Source organism: Podarcis bocagei (assembly GCF_964188305.1).
Source record: "Podarcis bocagei genome assembly, chromosome: 6".
Lineage (NCBI taxonomy): Eukaryota > Metazoa > Chordata > Lepidosauria > Squamata > Lacertidae > Podarcis > Podarcis bocagei.
The window spans coordinates 73,312,001-73,336,704 of record NC_138130.1 but is presented as its reverse complement, the minus strand read 5'-3'; the positions used below and the strand labels follow the sequence as shown (position 1 = coordinate 73,336,704).

At 41.6% G+C, this 24,704-nt stretch overlaps 1 protein-coding gene across 1 annotated transcript in view; it reads right to left on the bottom strand.

Moving 5' to 3' along the window:
- Positions 1-24,467, bottom strand: part of IMPG2 (interphotoreceptor matrix proteoglycan 2) — a gene marked incomplete at its 5' end in the record, with an annotated part of 60,265 nt that extends 35,798 nt beyond the window's left edge. The window contains 5 exons of the mRNA XM_081196956.1: positions 3,139-3,162; positions 3,270-3,301; positions 12,798-12,964; positions 22,024-22,284; positions 24,455-24,467. Coding sequence (XP_081053082.1) covers positions 3,139-3,162; positions 3,270-3,301; positions 12,798-12,964; positions 22,024-22,284; positions 24,455-24,467 — 497 coding nt within the window. The remainder of the gene's footprint in view (positions 1-3,138; positions 3,163-3,269; positions 3,302-12,797; positions 12,965-22,023; positions 22,285-24,454) is intronic.
- Positions 24,468-24,704: the final 237 nt, after the last annotated feature.

Sequence of the window (24,704 nt, the reverse complement as noted above, 5' to 3'; positions counted from 1 at the left end):
TTAAAAGCACATCCAAAGACACGCCAGGTTTATATAAAACAATGCAGTGTCGAAATGCACAGTGCAGAAAATTCTGTTCAAAATTAAAGACACTAGTGCCATATAGAATCAGAAGAAATCTAAAATAAAGGAGTTTTGGATCTCAAAACTTGATATGTCCAAACTTGGACTTGGAAACAGATGTTGCATGCAACTGTAATTACTCTTCCAAAAAAAACCCCACACAAACCCAGATTTTGTTCATGGGGAATTCCACAACTGTGGTCTAACCCCAGCCTTGCTATTTAAACCTTTTACATGGACAGCATAGTCAAGAAGGTATCTCAGTAGTTGTGTTGATTTGGGGGGGAAAGTAAATGGTCTCTGGATATTTAAATACCAAAAACATTATAGGTAATAAAGCACACAGCACTTTTATCTATGGCCCTTTGAATGTTGTTGGACCACAGCTACCACAGTCCCTTAACACTGGCCATGCTGGCTGGGAGTCCAATAACCACTGAAGGACCACAGGTTTACTATCCCTGGTTTAGAACCTAAACTAGTCAAACTCTTAGAATGTCATTTTTTTATTTAAAAAAAGTGCTATTGTAGTTACGCAGTCATTTTATAAGAGCATTTATATTCTGTTTAAGAGTATTTTATATTATCTTTCCAGTGAGTGCATTGCTTACATTTGCATTCCCAAATCTACCTGCAGAATTTATTTGCAATGATGGCCAACGGCAGCCACACAGCTAGTTCTAGCCCTTACACACAGTATCTACACAGGAAGCCAAATAGTTCCTTGGACCCACCTAGCCCAGGAGGGTTTTTAAAATGCTTTTCTTCGAATAGCAGGCCTCCGTACCACATCACAAACTGCTTTTGAAAATCGCCTGCACTTTTGTCACATGGGATGAGCGGCTGCTATTCCAGAAGCACAACTGCAAAACTCCCTTGAGTGTGAGGAAACAGTTGCACACAGTTCTTTGATTAACAAATTGAATCGTTCGTTATCTTATCTTTTAGAACCCTGGGTATCAGAAAAGTGCTTTAGGGTTTGAATGTCAACCCTTCATAGGTATGAAATTGCTAGGCTACAAGCCAATGTCAACAAGTTCATTTCTAGCTATTCTAATTAACACATACATTTTCATGTGGCAGCATGAAGCCTGGCATAAAGTCTGAGAAGGCGCATATATATATATATATATATATATATATATATATATATATATATTTGCTTTCGTAGATTTTCACGGGTACAGGAATGCAGGTTTTGGTGTCTTCGGGTGTCTTCCCGTGTAAGAGTTGGGGTGTCTAGGCGACGTTTCGACGAGGTCTCACTCGTCATCTTCAGGCTGGTGCTTTCGGCTTCTTGTTACTAGAACAGAGCAGGATCTCAGTGTTTGAGTTCCTATAAATACTATTGAGGGGGTGTGGTGTATAGCCTCCAACGTTCTGGGCAGAGAGGAAGTTCCCAGGTTAATGTGCCTTTTCTTCTTTTGTTCATTAATTACTTGAGGGATATCTTGAGTGATTTCTTGAGTGATATTCTGAGTACCACTTAGGAGGGTCATTAGGTGTGGATTAGTTGCTAAAGCTTTCGTGTCTTGACCTCTTGAGCTTGTGAATAGTTTTTCTGAGAAGATGGCTGTACTGCACTTAGTTGTGCTCTGGCTTGGCTTCGTGTATAGGGGCGAGCTGTGGTTTTGTGCCCTGTGCCAGCCAGATCTGTGTAGGGATTGCAGGGGGGTGCAGCATCCGGAGGTGCCACTATGGTTTGGCTACTGGATGGTGTCTGTAATTTATCTGTGGAGAGGGTCTGGGTTTGGGTCTGGTGTGGTTGATTGGAGATGGCGTTCTGTGTGCCTCTGGTTCTGGTGTCGGTTTTTTTTGGGTTTCTGAGGATATTGGCTATTTTTTGGTTGGTGCAAAAGGCTGTTTTGATATTGTGTTTATGGAGGATTTTGCTAATTTTATCTGTAGTGCCCTTGATATAAGGAAGGAGGGCCATGCCATTGTTTTCTTCTGTGTCTTGGTTTTTGGGGGGTGTTTCTTTTTGGATTAGCTTCGTAACCCTGTTTTGCTGGTATCCGTTGGCGATTAACACATTTGAGAGATTCTGTAACTCAGTTGTCAAGTGGTCTTTGTCAGCCAGGCGTTTGGTTCTGGAGATGAGAGTCTTGGAAGCCATCGAGATAGAGAAACACCCTCACAACATGAACAAGCGTGACGACACGTCCCGCCTGCCAGACATCTGGAAATTAGCCCTCCCCACAAAAACCGACACCAGAACCAGAGGCACACAGAACGCCATCTCCAATCAACCACACCAGACCCAAACCCAGACCCTCTCCACAGATAAATTACAGACACCATCCAGTAGCCAAACCATAGTGGCACCTCCGGATGCTGCACCCCCCTGCAATCCCTACACAGATCTGGCTGGCACAGGGCACAAAACCACAGCTCGCCCCTATACACGAAGCCAAGCCAGAGCACAACTAAGTGCAGTACAGCCATCTTCTCAGAAAAACTATTCACAAGCTCAAGAGGTCAAGACACGAAAGCTTTAGCAACTAATCCACACCTAATGACCCTCCTAAGTGGTACTCAGAATATCACTCAAGTAATCACTCAAGATATCCCTCAAGTAATTAATGAACAAAAGAAGAAAAGGCACATTAACCTGGGAACTTCCTCTCTGCCCAGAACGTTGGAGGCTATACACCACACCCCCTCAACAGTATTTATAGGAACTCAAACACTGAGATCCTGCTCTGTTCTAGTAACAAGAAGCCGAAAGCACCAGCCTGAAGATGACGAGTGAGACCTCGTCGAAACGTCGCCTAGACACCCCAACTCTTACACGGGAAGACACCCGAAGACACCAAAACCTGCATATATATATATATATATATATATATATATATATATATATATATATATGAATGAATGACACATGCCAAAGGTGCATTGGGTCTTGAGTCTGCTTTGAGGTTTACACATGGGACCTTCAGTCTGTTTAAGCCTCTAGTGCCACTTTTTGATATTTATATGAAGCATATTCTTACGATGCTTTCATAAAACTGAACACCAGGCAGAGCGGGAAAGGGAGTAGACTAAAGCTTTAAAATTGTATAAGTGACTTACCCACACGCCCAGTCGCTGCAGGGACTGACAAGAAACCAAAATTTTAAAAGAAGCACAAATGGTTGAAATGCTACTTCATATGTCTAATGATATACACTATTTGTAAAATGCAGGGTAATGTTGATACTCACCCACCCATTGCGTCTTTAGCATAGGACAGCTTCTAGAAAAATAGAAAATTAAATTCCGGGTAAGTACTTACATTTTGAACATTAAAAAGTTATATTTTTGCACCCTCTGTGATACCACTCCCATTCTTTTTCTAGCACAGGTGAGCCTACAGAGAGAAAGCCCCTTGCAAAGATCCTTGGCTACATCTATTCAGGTGACCAGGAAAACTTCAGATGGTTTACTCAAATCAAATGACCACATTGCTAGGTTTTTTTGTTTCTATTAAATGGTGCTTTACCACATTGCCTACTGTATATTATATTCAGAAAATTCAAGGGGGGAGGGGAAAGGTTAAATAGAAATCCACTTTCTTTATGTCGCTTCGGAAAACTTATGTGGTCTTTCTGAGAACCACCAGCAAAACTGAACGCAAACAACTGGAGGAATCTGATTTGTTTAACTGTTGGACAGCTATGCAGAAAGCCATCCACAATTAGTGTGGCATTCATCCCTACAGTTCTCTAGAACCATTATATTACAGGCAAATTCAGAAGAATAGAATGACAGATTTTGGTTGTTCTCTCTCTCTCTCTCTCTCTCTCTCTCTCTCTCTCTCTGTGTGTGTGTGTGTGTGTGTGTGTGTGCGCAAGCAGTATCATATAAGGGACAGCACAAAAGCAAGCTATCAAGGGAGTGACAAGTGTACTTTTATCATAGGCATGTGTACAGGCTAAAAAAAGTACCAATTTTTTTTTTGTGCCTCATTTTTTAAGTTTTTATTTTTAAAGTAACATAGTTGGAAATTTGTTTAGTTAAGTTTTAGTTTCTTTGTTTGATGAACAAAAATTAATGTCCTTTTTAATTATGTGTTCAATGTTCACTTTTAAAATAAATGAATAAAATTTGCTAAGTGCACCCCCTCATGAAATTTTGCGCAAACGCCTATGACTTTGCTAATAAAATCCAATAAAAGGTTAAAATCAGGAATATTCCTTGAATGAAGGACACTTTGAAAGTGTTTGTCTGACTTCATAACACCTTAGTCCTATGACTCTGGATGACCAGAGAATATTATTACAATAAATTGCTGCATTCTGGACACCTTTCTAAAACCACCAATAAGGCAAAGCATCAGTAGTCCATATGCTCCCTGAATAACAACCAGGAATGATCCTTTTTCCCGCTCCATGGCCATACAATTCCTCTAAGTAGTAAACTTGAATAAGGAAAATAACTATTTCCCCAAAACGCATCTCTCTCTAAATTGCTTAGGCAGGTGACCCGGTCAAGACCAGCAGGCTTAAAATAACACTTACCAGAAGTGTTTCGGTTTGATGGCACATGTAAGCGTGCTGTCACCCTGGATATTGTGGGATTAGGCACTCACTCCTGCTGTCTGGGCTTAGGACTCTGGGCAGGTGGCTTTGAAAGAATGCACGAAACACACTGCACGGGATCAGAAATACTGGTGCTCCTCCCTTGGCTTTATTTTATTCTATTTATTAAATTTATGTCCTACCCACAGGAGCCCAAGGTAGCAAACATCAAAATGTTAAAACAATACAATTTAAAATAAGAACAACGGCAGACAACTGCTGTGTCTGGAGACAGGCAGTCAGGTTGCGTACTCACAGCAGCGACCAGAGGAGGAATAACCATTGAGAAGAGCACAGAGAGAAGAAATACTGTGGTGCCCCAGCTGCAACAAAACATGTCTCTCCCACATCACTCTCTACAGCCACAGCAAGTGCTGCAACCTTCCAACTGTTTGCCTTCACCCCCTAAGTCTCACTCCTCCACTGTCTCCCGAGATGGACGGATGCCAAGAGCGTACCAGTTAGAAATGAATTGTATTATGTCTGCCTTCCAAAAGTTTCCTTCAAGTCGAGCAATTTTCATTGCTCCCTCAGTGCATGAGTTTCAGGCAAACTCGGGATTTCGTATCTAAGGGCATTTTCCCAGCACAGTAACAAGATGCTTTGTGCTCCCTTCCTTGGCCCAAGATGCACAGAGAGCTTCCTTGCCTGCAAGGAATTCCCAATTCAGTGGTGGGAGCAGATGCATGCAAAGGCTTCTGTGTGTGTGGAGGACCTGCTCTGCCTTAGGCTGAGTGAGGCAGCTGCCTTAGGCAGTGAGAGAGCATGGAATATTAGTGAGGTGTTAGAGAAGAAAGCTTGAGGCCTTGCCCCTATACCCTCTAAGCTAGCCTGTTGCCCTCAAGCGCAGTCAAGGATGGTGTTCTGCTGCCGTATTTAGATTAAAACTCAATTGCCAGTCTGATTGGTTTCTGGGTGTGGGTGTGTAATGGGGTAAATGTAAAGGGACCCCTGACCATTAGGTCCAGTCGTGACTGACTCTGGGGTTGCGGCGCTCATCTCGCTTTATTGGCCGAGGGAGCCGGCGTACAGCTTCTGGGTCATGTGGCCAGCATGACTAAGCCGCTTCTGGCGAACCAGAGCAGTGCACGGAAACGCCGTTTACCTTCCCGCCGGAGCGGTACCTATTTATCTACTTGCACTTTGAGGTGCTTTCGAACTGCTAGGTTGGCAGGAGCAGGGAATGAGCACTGGGAGCTCACCCTGTCGTGGGGATTCGAACCACCGACCTTCTGATCGGCAAGCCCTAGGCTCTGTGGTTTAACCCACAGCGCCACCCGCGTCCCTTGTAATGGAGTAGGGGTGACTAATTCTCTCTTGTCTAAGGCAATCCTATATCTCTGTGTGTGAAGCTTCCTTTTCCACTGAAAAGATTCCGGTTGGCTGAGTTCTTAGTGTGCTTCTCAGTGGCTCTGAATTGGCAGCGAGAATACTAAAGTAACCTTGCAACTACTTCATTGGACCTGCCAGTGCCTTGTGTCTAATTCCATAAAATATACAGGGTCACAGTCTAAACAGGCCTGTTAAAATCATAATCAATCCCTCTTCACAGGGAACTGCTATCATTCCTGTATTGCAGAGGGCTGGACTAGACAATCCTATGGGTGCCTTCCAACTCTCCAACACATATAAAAACCATTCTGAAAATGCTTTAAAAAAATTTTTTTTAAAAAAAACACATTGGATTTTCCATATGGTTCACCATCACTATCTAGTGTCACATTGTGTATTGCATTTAAAACACACTTAAAATGTTTTATTTGCAGCTGTCCTATGACTCCCCTAAAAGAAAGGGAAGGCTGTCTATGCTTTTCAATATTAAAAAAACCAAGTAACATAAAGTGCTTCACTAATAAACAAGTAACAGATAATGCTACATGATTATTACGCATGCAGTAAGTACATAAACTAATATGTTTCAACCATAAGCTGTAACAAAACTGGACAGGGTTTACTAGTAAAAGTGAAAAAGACATATCTAGAAAACCTGTGTCTGCATAATATAGTACTAAGTGCATGGCTGAAAACTAGAGTTGCAAGTTGAGGCAAATTAAGCTGCTTGGGTTGATGAATCCCAAGTAAATATAACTGTGAATAAACAACAAGACATCTGCACATGTTGTTAGTTAAAAAGAGGGAAAGGATAAAGTCGTGCTTGTTCATATCTAACTTGAGCCTTGGCATACTTGTCTGAAAGTCTTTGCCAAAGACTTCCAAAAGAAGCCACTTGCAATACTAATGTGATAACAAGCTCAAAGTTATAGGGAAATGTCTGGAAAATCTTGGGCCTCTGCTCCAAAGTCTGGAATTAAAGATAATCTTGAAGTGCACACAAATGTGCCTTAAAAACAGGAATCATTGTTTTTCTCTCTTCCACAGAGCAAGCACCACTTCTCCCCTCTATTTTACAATTTTTATTTGACAGAGGTAGTAGCCACTATGCTTCAGGCTACTTCTGTTTTTTAAAGAATTGCTTGTATGTTTGTTCATTTGTTCATCTGGTGCCTTCTTTATTTACTTTTAGCACACACGCACACAAAATTGAAAAACTGTTCCCAGGGTGATGGGAAGATGGGTTTGTGACATCATGAGCCTCCAACCAATCAGCACTGTGCTCTGCCAGTTTCTGACCCAATTATGCATAGTTTTCTCTGAGGTTGATCCTGGGTGCAGTGACTGGAGTACTTTAGAGACATTTCCTTACAATAAACATTATGGAGAGAGTTTAGAGATGATCCCTTTCGAATGGTGTGAAGGTGGATTTGAAGAAACTCCAGCAGAAAACTGGCTGTTGTTTTCTGCTAATTAATAAAACCACCATGTTAATTCTTGTCTCAAGATATTGAACCCAAACTTATTGTACTGTGTATGAATAAAATGCAGTGAGTGTGCATCACTAGGCAGAGAGTGGACAAGCCAGGAAACCAAACACAATATAGTTCAAGAACAAACATTCTTGAAAGAGGCACAATAAAACCCAAGAAACCATATGGAATGGAGAAGAAAAGCCATTTCATTTGCTTATTTCAAGTTCTGGTGGAACTGTACGTAACTAAGGATAGAACTATACATTACAAAAAAATGCAAAACCGCCACTGCATTGCAAAAAATGCAAAACTCTACGTTGCATTCTCCGCATCTCTATTTGAAATATCTAATTCAATGTACCATATACTCTGACATCACTACAATGTTTGTCTCTCTTCCCCCAGTTTTCTCCATAGGCTTCTGTAGGGACACACTCAGCAGAATGATACCAGAACATAAGGGAAATTGAACTCAATATAAGGTAGGCAAAGGAGGGAACAAGAAAGAGGGCTGCCATTTCCTACAGCAGTCGTTTGGGTAATACCCCTACCGGAACTACATATTAATAATCAAGGGTTAAATTCCAAACACTAACATTAATTTAGTTTGATCTTTACTTAAAACTGCCACACCAAAGGGGTTTGAAATTAGAAGGGACCCTGAGGGCCGTCTAGTTCAACCTTCCGCAATGCAGGAATCTCAACTAAATCATCCATGATGGCCATCCAGCCTCTGCTTCAAAACTGCCAATGAAGGAGAGTCAAACACCTTCCAAGCTTGCTGCATCTTCCTTGCGACAGACCTTTAGATATTTGAAGATGACTATCATACCCCCTCCCAGCCTCCGCTTCTCCAGGTGAAACATACCCAACTCCCTCAACTGTTCCTTAGAAAGCTTGGTTTCCAGAACCTTGCAGAACCATATTGGTTGTTCTCCTCTGCACACATTCCAGTTTGTTAATATCCTTCTTAAAGATGCTGAACAACAAGGGGCCCAGGACAGAACCCTGCAGCACCTCACTTGTCACTTTTTTCCAGGATGATGAGGAACCATTAGTGAGAACACTTTGGGTTTGGGTCAGTCAACTAGCTACAAATCCACTTAACAGGTAACTCGTCCATTCCACATTTTACCAGTTCATCTGCAAGAATATCATGGGGGACTTTGTCAAAAGCCTTAATGAAATTAAGATATACTACATCCACAGTATTCCCCTGATCCCCTCATCCTCCAAAGCTTGTAACTCTATTAAAAATAATAAAGAAAGAAATGAGATTCATTTTGCATTACTTGTTTTTGAGAAATCCATGCTGGGTCTTAATAACCACAGCATCCTTTTCGAAGAGCTCACATACCATCCATTAAATTATCTGTTCTAGGTCCTTTCCTGGTATGGACATCAAGCTGACCACTCAGGAGTTACCCAGGTCTTCTTTTTTCTCCTTTTTGAAGATGGGCACAACATTTGCCTGCCTCCGGTTTGCAGGGACCTCACCTGTTCTCCAAGAATTCTCAAAGATTATAGAGGCTTTGAGATTACATCCACAAGCTCCTTTAGTATCCTTGGGTGCAGCTCATCAGGCCCTGGAGATTTGAATTCATTTAACGTAGCTAAGTGTTCCTTTACTACCCACTTTTCCTATATTGGGCTGCAGTACCAACAGGTTGGGCACTGTTTTCCTATTGGGTGAAGACAGAGGCAAAGTAGGTGTTGAGCAATTCCACCTTCTCTCTGTCACCCAATAGCATTTCTCTGACTTCTCTATACAGAGAACCTATCACCTGCTTGTTCTTTCTCTTGCTTTGAAAATAACCAAATAAACCTTTTAAAATTATTTTTAACCTCTCTTGCATGTCTGAGCTCATTCTCAGCTTTGGTTCACCTGACCTTCTCCCTATAACTGTTGGCAACTTGTCATTGTCTTCCTTTGTGATTTCCCCTTTCTTCCATTTCTTTTACATGCCCTTCCTAAATCTCAGCTCATCTGTAAGCTCTTTAGGCAGTCACGCTGGCTTCTTTAGATGCCTCCCACTTTTCTTTATTGTTGGAATTTTCTGCCTTCGTAGCTACAATATTACACCTTTAAGAAATTCCCATCTATCTTATACTCCTTCCTCTTTGAGTACAGTGGTACCTCGGTTTAAGAACAGCCCTATTTACGAATGTTTCGATATACGAACTCTGCAAAATCGGAAATAGTGTCCCAGTTTTCAAACTTTACCTCGGTATAAGAACAGAAGCCGAACAGTGGAAGGGCACCGGCGGCGGCAGGCCTCATTAGGGAAAGCGCGCCTTGGTTTAAGAATGGTTTCAGTTTAAGAACGGACTTCCAGAACGGATTAAGTTCGTAAACTGAGGTACCACTTTATTTCTGACCATCACCCAGTAGTTCCTTAAGCTTTTTGAAATCAGCCTTATTAAAGTCCAGAGTGCATGTCTGACTACACTCAACTTTCCCTTGCCTCTGTATCATGAAGCCCAAGAGTACATAATCACTTCCTCCCAAGTTTCCCAGTACTTCCACTTCGTTGATCAGTTCCTCCCTGTTGGTGAGGATAGATAGATAATCCCCTTGTTGGTTCTTCTACCTTCTGGGAAATGAAATTGTCAGCCAGGCAGTAGGGTGTCACCTACCACCACATCTTTCTTCCTCCTAGGGGAGTAGCAGGAATCATTCTGTACATTGTACCTTCCACAGCCACCTGGGTATATTCTGAGGTCTACAACCACTGTCCTTGCTCCATTGGCCCAGAATCAGTGTCTGGGGTGAGGGCATGGAATCGATTCTGCAGCTCCAGTAACATGGCGCCCAACAGTCCTGCTTTGGTGTGCCACATTCCTCCGAGGATTTATCTCTTGCAATGGGTTATCTCCCTCCTCTCTAGGGGCACCCCACGTGCATCGCAGTTTCAGGACAGTCCACTCTGCTCTATCACTAATTTCCTCGTCATGCCCAGCAGCTCAAAGTGTGGGTAGGTGGACCTCAAGTTGCCGTACTTTCTCTTCCAAGAAGGCTTGCACTTACTGCAGGTGTGGATTTGTGTACTCTCACGCAGGAAGACAAACATAGTACAGATGTTGCAAGTCACTGAAGCTGCTCCCTTGCCATCCATGTCTCTTGGTCCTAGGTACACCACGAGACAGCACTCTGGGCCTCCCCTTCAAAACACCCCAGCAAAAACCCCTATTTACAAGTCCTGGTCACAAGCTCCCGGAGGCTGCAATCAGCTAAATAGAACTGCTGGCTGCTAACTCCTCCTGCAATATGTTCTTTGACAATAAATCCTCTAAGGATTAGGGAATCCCCTTTCTGATCCCGTATTACTTTAATCTTGCGCATCTGAACATTGAAGATACGTGATTAAATATTTCTGTGAGCTACAAATATCCAAGGAGCTGTAATATACATACCGATCATGCTATTAAAAATATTAACTCTTTTCAAAATGCAAAAAAAACAAAAAACTTCAGTAGTTAGTGATGTGTTGTCATAATAATGAATATTTCTATTTAATATAATGCCCACATGCTCATATCTTAGTTTGGTGCTGAGATCTATGGCTAGGTAGCCTTCCACCCCTCCCTACCCAGTTTCATTCCTGGGCTCTGTGTTAGCCCAAATAACATTAGAACGTCACCAAAATGTTCCCATTGAAAAAAGCACCAGTCTTCTCCCCCCCACCCTCAGTTTATGCATGCCATGTCCCACACCCACCCAATGCTAGCTCAGCCAATGATTGGGTGGTGGATAGAAGCAAGTTTTGCATTGGCTGATGAGAAAGTGGGCTGGTTAGTATAACCCTTTGGAAGAACTTCAAATCACTGCCAAATATTACTAATTCTTTGGTTAGGCTTTTGGACACATGCAAAAATTGATTAAAAAAAATATCCCCCTTTGCATGCCATGCTATCACTTTGCAAATCCGGATAATGTCATAACATTATTTTTCTTACAAATGTAGCTGACTGGAAGGTAAGCTTTACCTTTTCTTTACTTCCTTGCCACACAAGGCACTTAGAATTATTGTTTTTTGAGCACTAAGAAGTAAGTGGAAAAACTTAGTGGAATAGCAAAAGCATGGAATCAGAGTTGGAAGCAACCACAAAACCTGTTAAGTTTGAACCTTTGTCTAAATGCCAGGACCAACAATCCCTAAACCAATTTGTCTCTATTCCCCATAGATCAACCCAAGCATGCTATGCCAGAAAACAAGAATAGCTTATTGTCTGAAGGTGCCTGAAAGGCAAATTAGGTACAGATGATTCAAACCAGCTTGGATTATTTATCCCCACCCAGGTTCACACATAGTGCTAAGCCAGTACGTTTCCGAGCACAATTCAAAGTGTTGGTGTTGACCTTTAAAGCCCTAAACACTCTCAGCCCAGTATACCTGAAGGAGCGTCTCCACCCCCATCATTCTGCCTGGACACTGAGGTCCAGCACCAAGGGCCTTCTGGTGGTTCCCTCACTGTGAGAAGCAAATCTACAGGCAACCAGGCAGAGGGCCTTTTTGGTAGCGGCGCCCGCCCTGTGGAACACCCTCCCATCAGATGTCAAAGAGATAAACAACTACCTGACATTTAGAAGACATCTGAAGGCAGCCCTCTTCAGGGAAGTTTTTAAAGTTTTTAATCTTTGTTACAAGCTGCCCAGAGTGGCAAACAAATCAGTGGACTGACTGTGAACATCACTCAGGTGGTCCCCTGCATGGCTGAAGATGGTTGAAGATGGGAGCATATCCATTGCATTAAATACTCACATTGATTTTAATTGCACTTTATTGCTTTTACTTCTTATGCTGTAGGACAATGTGAATTCTATGGAATTCAAATTGTAATGCAAAAAAATACAATATACAAGCAACATTGAATTCTACCCAGTATCTCCAAAATCTTCATTAGATGGCTTAGGCTCCTTCACCCCATAATTGGGGATCTTCTCCTTTGCTTTGGTTATGTATCTTTTGGCAACAATAATTTTTAATACATAAATCAATATTGAAACAGCACAAAAATAACAAAAATCAATATAAAAACATTGGGGAACAGAAACAGACCAGTTTGCGGATTGTTAGTCCTGGCATTTGTGAAGCCAGTTTTTTTGGGGGGGGGGGATTTGTGTATAGGGAGGTATACTACTACTACTAATAATAATAATAATAATAATAAGCAATAAGCTAAAGAGGAAAGACATCTTTGTAAAACTTCAGAAAGCTAAGCAAGCATTACTGGAATTTAATTGTGTGAACTACTTCCATTTCAAGGCGTTTAATAAAAGTCGAACCAGCAAAATAACATTTTGGTCTTTCTTACTAGTCAAAGGCTTCCGGCTGAGAGATTTTTAATCTGTTCCCTTACCTACCTTCATTATGAGGCTTTGATGCTCCTCAGACTGGCTGAAGTTGGTGCCCATCTCAAATATACTCATAGTTTCTTCTTCACAGAGATGCAGCCAATTTTGGTACTCTTCGTGTCCTGGGAGCCTATCCCAGAATGTTTTGAAGACTTCCCATACTGCTTCCTGGCACACTGCAAAAGAAAAAATTAAAAGTATTATTATTGTGCACTACCATCACAGGTTGTCATGCAGACAATGAAACAGACTTGAACTTGGTTGCTCTGGGAGGCAAGAATAGCCCCAGTGAGCAGAAACTGCGAGGAAACAGTTCACCCAAACGTTAGGAGAAAGTTCCTAATGGTAAAAACTGTTCAGCAATGAAACAGACAACCTTGAGAGGTAGTGATCACTCGTTCACTGGAGGTATTTAAGCAGATGCTGGGCAACCATCTCTCAGGGATAACGTAAGTCCCATAATGCATTGCAGATCCTGCACTGAGCAGGGAGGGCTGGACAAGAAGACGTCTAAGATTTCTCCCAACTCCCAATTCTATGATTGATCTGCTTGATCAGACCACTCATCTAGTCTCACATCCTGTTTTCAGCTGGGGGGAGGATGTCCAGGGGTAAAATCCATTGTCTTTTACTGCAAGAAGTGGGAAAGCAGACACTGCTGTGCAATATATGTTTGTTATGCAAGCAGAAGTAGCATAACAGTACAAAACAGTGCATGATCGGTTAAAACAGCAGAACACTTCAGCTGGCCCAAGCTGCCTGTTGGATCCAGCTATAGCCCTATAGGACGTGGGTGGCGCTGTAGTCTAAACCACTGAGCCTCTTGGGCTTGCCGATCAGGAGGTCGGTGATTTGAATCCGCATGACAGCGTGAGCTCCCATTGCTCTGTCCCAGCTCCTGCCAACCTAGCAGTTCGAAAGCACGCCAATGCAAGTAGATAAATAGGTACCGCTGTGGCGGGAAGGTAAACAGCATTTCTGTGCGCTCTGGTTCCTGTTACACCAGAAGTGGTTTAGTCATGCTGGCCACATGACCTGGAAAGCTGTCTGTGGACAAACGCCAGCTCCCTCAGCCTGAAAGCGAGATGAGCGCTGCAACCCCATAGTGGCCTTTGACTGGACTTCACCATCCAGGGGTCCTTTACCTTTTTTATTTTATTGCCCTGTGCTAGAACAGGGCTCTTCCTAGCAGTGTAGCTGCTGCGCTGGTGGGTTGCCACAGTTGAATCCCATTCCAGGTCTTACACCTCTTCATTCATTGAATTGTTAACTTTTATTATAAAAAATTCATTTCGGAGCAGCAGTATACTGCCTCTGAGCATAGAGACCATGCTTCAAATACAATGGTGGGTTGGATCACTTTTGTGAGGGGGGTAAACCTGGTTTTTAGTGGTTCCACCTTCCTGATACAGCCTCACTACTACTTCCTGCCATTCTAATCTAGAAGGTCGCTCAGCCCCTGGAAACGGGGGGCTGCAAAGTTGTTTTCTCACGTTAACAACGGCTAGCATCAGGACCTATATTCAGTGTGCGGGATTTGGATTGGGGAGCACAGATCGTCTAATTCAGAGCTTGGGCCAGTCCACCACATTTCTGCCTAACTTACCTAGTAGAACTGTTGCAAGGATAAAAAGGGGTGGCCCCCATGAATGCTTCCTACATGCCTTTCTGGAGAGGGAGGACAGAATTACTCTAGAGATTCCAGGTACAGCCATTGAAATATTCCTCTTGCACTTCTCAGCAGAATGGATCAGAGTTGTCCAGTGGCTACAGGAGCGTAGTGAGAAGGGAATGAAACTGCAGCAGCAATCAGCACTGAAATGCTCTCCTAGCAGGCTCTTGTTAGCTCTGCAGTTTGTAACTGCAAAGCTCTCTCTCCCCCACCTCTACCTACCCCTTCCGTCATTCATTTGAGCACATTATAGTTGGTCGCATTATGCTCTGCAACCTAAGATTAAAAAAAGAAAGAGGAAGGTTCTTTCTTGTTGCTTAGGGGAAAGAGGGGGAGAAATTGGAAGGGTGGGGAGAATGAAGAGGATTTAGCCTACAAAAATCAAGTACAGTGGTACCTCGGGTTACAGACGCTTCAGGTTACAGATGCTTCAGTTACCGACTCTGCTAACCCAGAAATAGTACCTCGGGTTAAGAACTTTGCTTCAGGATGAGAACAGAAATCACGCGGTGGCAGTGGGAGGCCCTGTTAGCTGAAGTGGTTAAGAAGTTTCAGGTTAAGAACGGACCTCCAGAACGAATTAAGTTCTTAACCCGAGGTACCACTGTACCAACATTCCAGCATGCTAGCCACAACCTTGTTCCGAGGTTACACAGAGAAGGGAGGACAAGTGGGATGGGGTTTGTTTCAGTGAAAGTCTTAAGAGGCAGAAGCAGGCCCTGGCAGAAAAGGATGACCTTGAACTAGTCTCAGGAAAGTGGTTTTCGTCAATCAGCTTAGAAAGGTGGGGGTTGGGACAACTCTATGCTGGATACTCCCTGGACTTAATTTCAAAGACAGTGCAAGCCATTATAGTATCAACGACCATAAAACCCAAATTTTATTCAACACAAAAAATTATACCGCCTATATTTTTATGTTCATTTACATCAATTGTGCTTTTCCTTCCTATTTTCCCTAAAGATAAGGAGCTTTTGAAATTAGCTTATACCATTTTATTTTATTTTAAATAAACATAGACATTTACATTACATCTTTACTGTCTGCATCAAGTCAGTCATGTATTAGTAATTTATTATTGTTATTTCTGTAATCTTTGGTATGTGCTAAATGTAGCTCACATAACGATGAGTCGATAAATGCCACACTCTTCTTCCTTATTAAGCAGTTATAAACAGACTTTTTTCATTAACTCGACCTCCAGACAGATGACTTGGGCCTGTTGTAGATGGGTTTGGCAACTGCAATAAATTTCCTGTAGGAGATTATAGATTGAAGTAGTGTTTGAAATAGGTGCTCTTTATATTGGCATTTGAGGAGGGACTGTGGCTTCCTATTTGAAAGCTATATTTTTGTCGCACTGAGACTGATACATCACAGGCAAATTTGAGTTGCAATAGCTGAAGAGTAGAACTGAAATACAACTTCAAAATCTGGCATTTCAGAAACTGGAGGTTTTTCATTTTAAACACTTATTTTAAAAAACTTGCTTTTGGGATTTAACTTCATGGGACACTGTTCAAAAATTACTCTTGTGGCTGAACTCTGTGGCAATATGAAACCACAGAAACCAAACCTTAATAAAATCATTATTACCCCCCCATATATATATATATCCCTCAAACCAACAATATCATTAATGGTAGAGGAGAATACAAATGCAACAGTTTGCAAGTAACATGTTCAGGAACATTTTGATATTCTCTAAATTTTCTTTCAGCGCTAATGCTGATGCAATGATACCATCAGGGCCAGACTTTGGGGCTGAAGGCCAAGGAAGGGGAGAGCAAGCGGCATAATGAGGCACCTCCTAAAATGATGTCATCCACTACACAAATCCTAAAAAGTACAGGGGCTCTGATCTCCTCACCTTCACAGCGGAAGTAGCACTACCTTCAAGAAATAGTCTTGCTCAACACCAGCACCTCCTTTCCAAGGTGTCTCATGTTTGGTTCTATACTGAACAGCGGCAATTTTCAATCATCGGGGGGGGGGGAGTATGTTGTGACAATAATTAAAGAAAGACAGGTAGAGAACAGGGCTTCAGTGTGTGGGAATAGTCCACCAGAAAAGTTTGGGAAACCAAGGCTTTAAACACACCCCTGTTTACTCTGCATCAAGTGCACTCTGACTTCTCTTTTGGGAAGCGATGTACGCATGACATTAGCCACAATCCACATTCATCTAATATCTATCCTCTTGCTTCTTATGAAATACTGCATTTTGATGGGCTTTCCCCCCAAACAGCTTTGATCCAAATTGAGAAAAAGAACAACAAAATGCATTTTACAGCAGTAATGTGCATGCAGCCCAAAGCTCATCTAACAAGAACAGAAATTACTACAGTATATGAGTGCTCACTGAGTGCTCACAGGAAGGACAGATCCTGAAGTTGAAGCTCCAATACTTTGGCCACCTCATGAGAAGAGAAGACTCCCTGGAAAAGACCCTGATGTTGGGAAAGATGGAAGGCACAAGGAGAAGGGGACGACAGAAGATGAGATGGTTGGACAGTGTTCTCGAAGCTACCAGCATGAGTTTGACCAAACTGCGGGAGGCAGTGGAAGACAGGAGTGCCCGGTGTGCTCTGGTCCATGGGGTCACGAAGAGTCAGACACGACTAAACAACAACATGTCTTATATGGCTGTTTCTTTGTATATATTTTAATTTTTTTGTATATGGATGCTTTAAGGTGGTTTATATCTGCAATGCCTAATAAAGGTTTGGAGAAAGAACAATATAAGAACACTAAATAATATTTGGCTTCATCTGTTTACAATTCTAGCAAGTGATCCAGTTCGTCTTGCGGGGAGGGAGCAATATGGGCAAACAGGGCACTGAGTGCAGGAAAAAGGGAATGATATGGAGGTGAAGAGAAGACTGTAGTAAAGGACTGGTGTCTGCTTCTACTAAGTTTTCAAATGCCAACAGACAATGGTCTGGCTACTCTGACACTTGCAGTAATTGCAAATGTTAATTAATGGCAATTTTATTTAACACAGGCCAATTTTCTTGCTAAGGACCCCTGTTGTTTTCTTTAATAGTTTCATGCTCCTAGTCCTCTTGATTACGATGCCTCATCCCCTTTTAATTGAGGTTTCATTTAAAAAATGAATTAGGCAAGGCTACGGTATCTGAATGCAAGCTGTTCTTCCTTTTAACTGCCTCAATCAGCTCTTGCTAGCTTAGGGATTTAATATCCGTCCTTCCAGTTAGTTAGTGTGACAGCAGCCACCCCACTGAGTCCAGTCTCAAAAGCTCGGCACCATCTGTAGGTTCTTATTGCATTAGCGAAACATGAACTTAGCAAGGTATGTCCTCTCTGGTGGACAGAAAGGATAAAGCTTCAGGAAGTCAGTGCACCTTCTGCTGTGCCAGGGAAACCCACAAAAACCAGACTTATATGCTTCCACCACACGGGAAAACGAAGCACGTTATCGATAGAAATTCTTATTGTGCACACTGAGCAATATTGAAATATGAAAGAGAATCTTATTACTCTAAGGATGTTTAAAGCATTAGCATGGTTGAAAGAGGTGCAATTAGCCACTTCCCTGCTTACCAGCAGTCTGTGATTTTTGCAAACCACTGAACCCCACCTTAAAGAGAGTTGTGTGGTATCATGAAAACCACAACCAGTTCAACACAGAAGCATATTTTGAACCTAAGGTGCTGAGTAAACTTCTGTAGCATTCTGCTCGGGTGGTTGGACATACAGTGGACTTAATTCATTCTTAACTTGAAACTGTTCTTAACCTGAAGCACCACTTTAGCTTATGGGGCCTCCCGCTGCTGTCGCGCCGCTGGAGCACGATTTCTGTTCTCATCCTGAAGCAAAGTTCTTAAACGGAGGTAGTATTTCTGGGTTAGCGGAGTCTGTAACCTGAAGCGCATGGAACCTGAAGCGTATGTAACCTGAGGTACCACTGTATATAGTCAACAAGAGGTAGGTATCAATCAGCTCTATCAGCTGTTGAAATAAAACATACTGGTGCCTGAGTAGGGCCTCCAGGCCACAGAATGCATTTGAGCAGCTCTGAGGGGAAAACCGGTGGGTTTCAGTGGGTCAGGGGTTCAAGCCTAGCTCATACTCTTTCTGTGCACCTAAAGCAGGGTTTGGGAGATTGCGACCCTCCAAATGTCGTTAGACTCCAGCTTCCATCACCCCTGACCGCCGGCCATAGTGGCTGGGGTTGATGTGAGTTGAAGTCCAACAATATTTGGAGAGGCCTTGGATTCCTCATATCTGATGTAAAGCTTGAAAAACAGCAGAGGAAGAAAAGGAGCTGGCTTTGCATCTTCCTCTGTCAGCAGCTGGTCCAAAAGCAACACCCACACCACCCACACATGCACAAACCCTGGCCAGGATTAGTAAACCCTAAAGCTGATTTTGCAGCAACTTGTCTCACATATTGGCTAATAATGGATAGCTAAAGCATCTATTGCAGCTGGATCCCTTTGAACAGCCTAGATTTTCAGTATTTATTTATCTCTTTAACAAAATTTATATACTGCTTGATTGTAATAAGACCTCAAAGCAGTTTACAAAAAAGTTAGCAATGTAAAAGTCAACATGTTGGTACAAGCTATATAAATTGACTTTGTTGGGCTGAAATAAACAGTCTAAAGTCTACTGTACATCTACTACAGTAGATGAGGACTTTCACATGGGAAATGTGAAGTTGTTTTTCATTGGCATGACAAGCTTCTGTTTCAGATACTACATTTTGCCCATTACTCAAACCTCAGTATAGTCAATAGGAAAATATGATTTTTTCCCCCAGCTATTAAGGCAATCAAAAATTGGAGTACTATTTGAAATATGTTTCTGCAAGAATCACAAGCACCTATTGGAGAGTGCCCATGACACTCATCAAGGATGTATAATACAACTCCCTCTCATCGATCCTGAACTCTTCTGTGACCTGTTCTTTTTCATCTTTACATCTATGAGTACCTTATTTGAGAATAGTTTTCTGTTATAAATATTGTTGTTTCTACCAAATGCTTTTATTACATTCTCTTTCTGAAACTGTACGACTGAAAAATTCTCACAAGATTTTGTTTCTTACAAGAGGCATGATTGTTTTCAGGAAGCGCTCGTTTGGCATGGGTTTTATTGTTCCAAGAGCTATTTATCTTTCCCAGCAGTAAGAGTGATTTAGCCTATTACGTCTCATTCTATAGAAAGGGATTTGCTAGGTTAACTGGAGGGACAGCACATGACAGGTATGGGATGCTTACAAAGGGGGTGGCGTAGCTTGCTTGGTCATTTGTGTAAATGAGCGGTGCTCAGATGTAATCCAGCCATAATCCCATTTGTACTTCTTAAGGGTTGAATCATGTACAGCAACTAGTAGTATATTGACTCAGGCAAACTATCTTCTTTTAAAACCCCACAGACAAATGTGCAATTGTTGGTTACTCAAGAGGGTAGTGAAAAAATTAATGCGGGATGCCTCTACAATTGCCAGCTTTAAGGGGGTGGGTTGCTTAAATTAGAAATTTTAAACCAATAAGATTAACTTTTCTGGCAGCACATATGAATCCTCTAGCTCTTGACTGCGTGTGTGGGTGGATGTTAAAGAATGCTGGGAACTGTAACTCTGTGAGGGGTAGACAACAGTGCCTGGAATTCTTTGAGGGAAAGAATGAGAGATACTTTAAAGGTACAGAGTGTACGCAGAAGGAGAAGGGGATGGAATGATTCACCTAAGATGAAAAGTTAAGGTAAGAGGAGTGCATAAACAGTTTTTACTCCCTCTTAGTTCTAGAACATGAGGGCATCGAGTGAAGCTGAATGCTGTAAGATTTCAGGCAGACAAAATAAAGCACCGCATCATACAGCGCAAAACTAGAACTATGGAATTTGCTCCCATAAAGTGGTAGTGCCAGCCACGTGCTAGGATGGCTTTAAAAGAGGAATAGGCAAATTAATGGGAGGATACAGCTGTCAATGGTTGCTAGCCACATTGGCTACATTCTACCTCCAATATCAGATGCAGTACCAGTTGCCTGGTACTCACAAGTGAGGAGAATGCTGCTCTGCTCAGGTCTTGCTTGCAGGCTTCTCAAAGGCATCTCGATTGGTCACTGTGAGAACAAGATGCTGGACTAAATGGGCTTTTGGCCTGATGCAGAAAGGCTCTTAGAGGAGCCTCCCTCTAACCTTCCCCACTCATAGCAAGGCATTCCTCTATGCAAGAAAGGAAAACCTTGTCAGCATCCTTAAGCTTATCTAATAGTAGTGGCAGAGAAAGAGGACTGATAGGAGGTGAAAGGTGCATAGTTCAAATGCTAGACTGTACAATCCTCCTTCGATTAAAAACCCAATGTTGAGTGAGGAACTTTGTTCAATATACTTTCCTACAGTCATAATGATTCCTTGTGGTTTTGTTTATGTTACCCATTTTGAATGCATTCCCCACAAAATACGCATTTTTCAAAAAATGAATTTTAAAGCACATTTTGGTATGCTTTTTGTGTCAAGAACTGCACTGCAAAATCTAGAGAAGCATGGGATCTCATGAATACATCCCAATGTATGAGGGCAGGAGGTTTAGATCATGCCATTTCATACTAGAATTTTGCAAAGAACACATATCTTAAACATGCTAACCGTAAGTACATGGGAGTGTCCATAATTTGATATCCGAAATGTTAGAGGGAAATAACCCTGCAAATAGGAGCTTTTGACAAATAATGTTATGTGGCCTGAAATTCAAGAGCAAATGGATTCCCCCCCCCCCCGTGCTCCTCTCTAAATAGTACCCCTTGCTCAGGGAACAAATATTTAGAGCAAAGGCCAATTTCACACAGGCAGGCGCAGAAGACCAATTGTCACCGAGATGTGAGCTAAAATAAAGCTTGTTGAGGTCTGCTCTCATATTTCAATGTGTACTCAATTGCATTTTACCCTCTCAAAAGCTGGCAGTGCATTATGGGTTGCCTCTGAAACTTCTCTGATCTGTACAAGTGACATATTGGGCGGCATGGTGAGGGGTTTGATTTTAGCAAAGGGAACTTCAAAAATGCTCTTGCATGCCTGACGTTTGCCACGTAAATACAGCTTACTTAGTCTTGCAAAGGCCTTTCACAGTGGACCCTGATATTTTGTACACTTTACAGCAACAGTATGATCACAAACCACCTCCAAACTGGTTACATCTCTAGCCATAGCAAACATGTTAACCTTAAACACCCACATACTCATAAAGACTTTGAGCCTAGCCTGAACATTTCCAATGCTTGTACAGTTTCTATCTGTATCTATGATCTTGTCTATTGTCTTCTTGCAGGGATGGGTCTAAACTCACTATCTTTACATATTTTATGACATCATTTCCTTGATAAGCATGCATTGGCCTCTTTTAGTAAGCTCACAATTCTCGGAGACAAATAGGTTTGCACATGTATCTAATTGATCAGAAGTCTCAAGAAACTTCTTGAAACTTTTAATTCAGTTTTTTGATCAGTTATTCACCAGACATCTAGGGTTCGCCTCCCTACTAAATGCACTGATTTGCAAGAAAGTTGGTCTCCGCCTTCCAACACTCACTTACCTCTGAGTTTGAAGTATTTCAGATGGTTAGCAATAGCCTGCTCAATAGGCTCATCTGGACACACTTTAACTCCAGTAGGAAAGAAAATTGATCTCTTTCTTCGCAACAAGCGTCTGCTGAATTTCTCAGATTCCCTGAAATCAAGAAGATGCTTAGAATCTGGAAACTGGGGAAAGCTTCTAACTGATCGCCAGCCATTTGGTGGAAGATCTGATGTAGGTTCCTTGGCTTCTATGTCCTCTGTAGCTGAATAGGTTTCTTCTGCAAAATTACATCACAAACAAATCTCTTTAAGTAGCTGCACATATATTGCACAATACCACTGAGTTTCAGTTAAATAAATAGATGCAGAGATGGATCTAGACTAAAGTTGTTAATCGTACTCAAGAGCAGACCCATTGAGATTAATGGGTCTACTCTGAGTATGATGAACATTGGACATCATCCTCAATAAGTTGAACTAAAGTCCCATTGAAATTAATGGCACAAATCAATCCTGACTCAGCTTAAGCCCCAATAATTTAAATAGACCTAAGTTCAATTAACTTTGTATGGATCTGATCCATAACATTTAACCAAACTAATTTGTTTTGTGCATGCTTATTTCTATATTCATTCAAGTAACATAGGTGCTAATAGAGACAGAAGGTTCTGGCTCCTGCCCTTCCTGTTTGGTGCTATATTTTAATAACTATCCAACATGCACCATTATTCTCTTGTTCTTACTATGTCACTCTAAGGTGGTTGCAAATAAAAAAGTAAATCTTCAGTGTAAGCCTAGCTAAAGAAATCTAACTCGTTCATTATTGTTTTCACTTAGCACACCAATATAATGGACAACACCATATAATGGTCTATATTTCAAAGGAGGCTATCTTCACTAAGTTTGTTTTCTACATTTCACCCAAATATATTTTAAGGTTATATTGGTTGTACTGAGTGAATGCTACACCAGGAAGATATAAATGCAACTGCTTTACCCTATTGCAATGACATTATATCATTGCTTAGGTGTAGATACATCATGTTCTGCCAAGTCCTTTCTCACAGAGACATGGACTAGTGTAGAAGTCTTCAACTTTTGCAGACCCAGGAGGACCCACCTTTAATATATTTGATGGGCCATTTCTTTTTTTCTTTACTATATATTGGTAAGTTGGTAGCACAGCTGCTGTGACCCATCTTAGATCAGGCTGTGACTCTGAAGTGGGTCCCAACCCAACAGTTGAAGACCAGTGATCAAGTGTCACATCTCACACATTGTAAGACAAAATTACTCCATGTTACAGGGCTTGCAGCAATTTATTTTAAACCCGTTTACAACATCCTGCAACTAGCAGAAGACAAAAACACATTAAACCTGCCACCATTTATGTATCTAATTTCACAAAGGAGTTATTATCAAGTGGACGGCTGATGTGTTCAAGTCATGTTGTATTAAATTTTGTATCTGGGAACCAATCACATTTTTTTTTCATTCATGTGATGCACCTCAAATGACTTGCTTCTACAAGTGCAGGAATAATCATTTTAACTTGGAAAATTAGATGGGGGGGGGGGTATCTAAACAGTTGAACAGTCCAGTAACTGAAAGGCAGCAACTACAGCCAATATAAAAGTGTTATGTGATATCAAACTGAATAGATAACTGTAACTGCTTAAAAGACCATATAGCAGCCTCGTGGGTGAAAATCTATAGGCAGATGGTATGGGAGATGGGAAACATTATTAATTGTAGAGTGAAGCCCTATTGCGACAAAAGTTGCTACATTAACATTAATGCAAAACAGATACTCAGTTTTTCAATTACCTCAGCATGTATATATTTCAGTGAAATATGCTAGATGTGGACATATAATGGCCCGTTACTAATTTCCAGCTACAAACCTTGTTGAAATTGGTCTGACTCTGTATACATGTAACCCTATTTTCTCTCACTCTAAAACATTTTTTTTTTTTTTTTGTAAACATAAGATTCAAAGACAGTTCAGAGGATGGCAGAAAACAGGAGTATTTTCTTACCTGCAAATGCTTGAAATTCCCCTTCAATCAATATGAATATCCAGACTCCTAAGTAGATCTTCCAATAAAAGTCACACATATTTCTTTCGGAATTTTTTTTTAAAGGCAAAGGGAAAATAACCAAGTTCCTTTTTAGCAGTGCTAGCTGACCTGAACGTGTTAACCATCCAGTAACAGTCTGTTCTTAGAGAAGGTCTGGTGTCACTGGTAATTGTCTTGGATTAAAAAAAGGATTGATTTCTGCAACAAAGGTGAGTCCCAAATGTCTACAATTGTTTTGTTAAAAGAAATTATTCCATTTTCATTTTGGGAATCACAAGAGGCGGCGAAGAAGAGGCTCCTTGATGTTAGCCAATAGACCAGAGAGATAATTTTTCAGTTTTAAGCCGGCCAGCTAAGCCAGATTTACCAGAGCTTGTCATGTCGTTAACTGGCAGTCCACACAAGGACAGTACCTTTCACACTTAATTAAGAACAATTTTCATTGACTGTCTTAAAAGAAAAGCAGCAGCAGCAGCTTGCTGTCCAAACAATAACTTATGTTAGCATCATGGTCATTGCTTGGAGATTCTCTTTCGAGGGTGCTTTTGCTATTGTCATAAGAGACCACAACTGATCCATTTTAGCCATGTGACAACCCTCAGGAATGCTGATGCAAG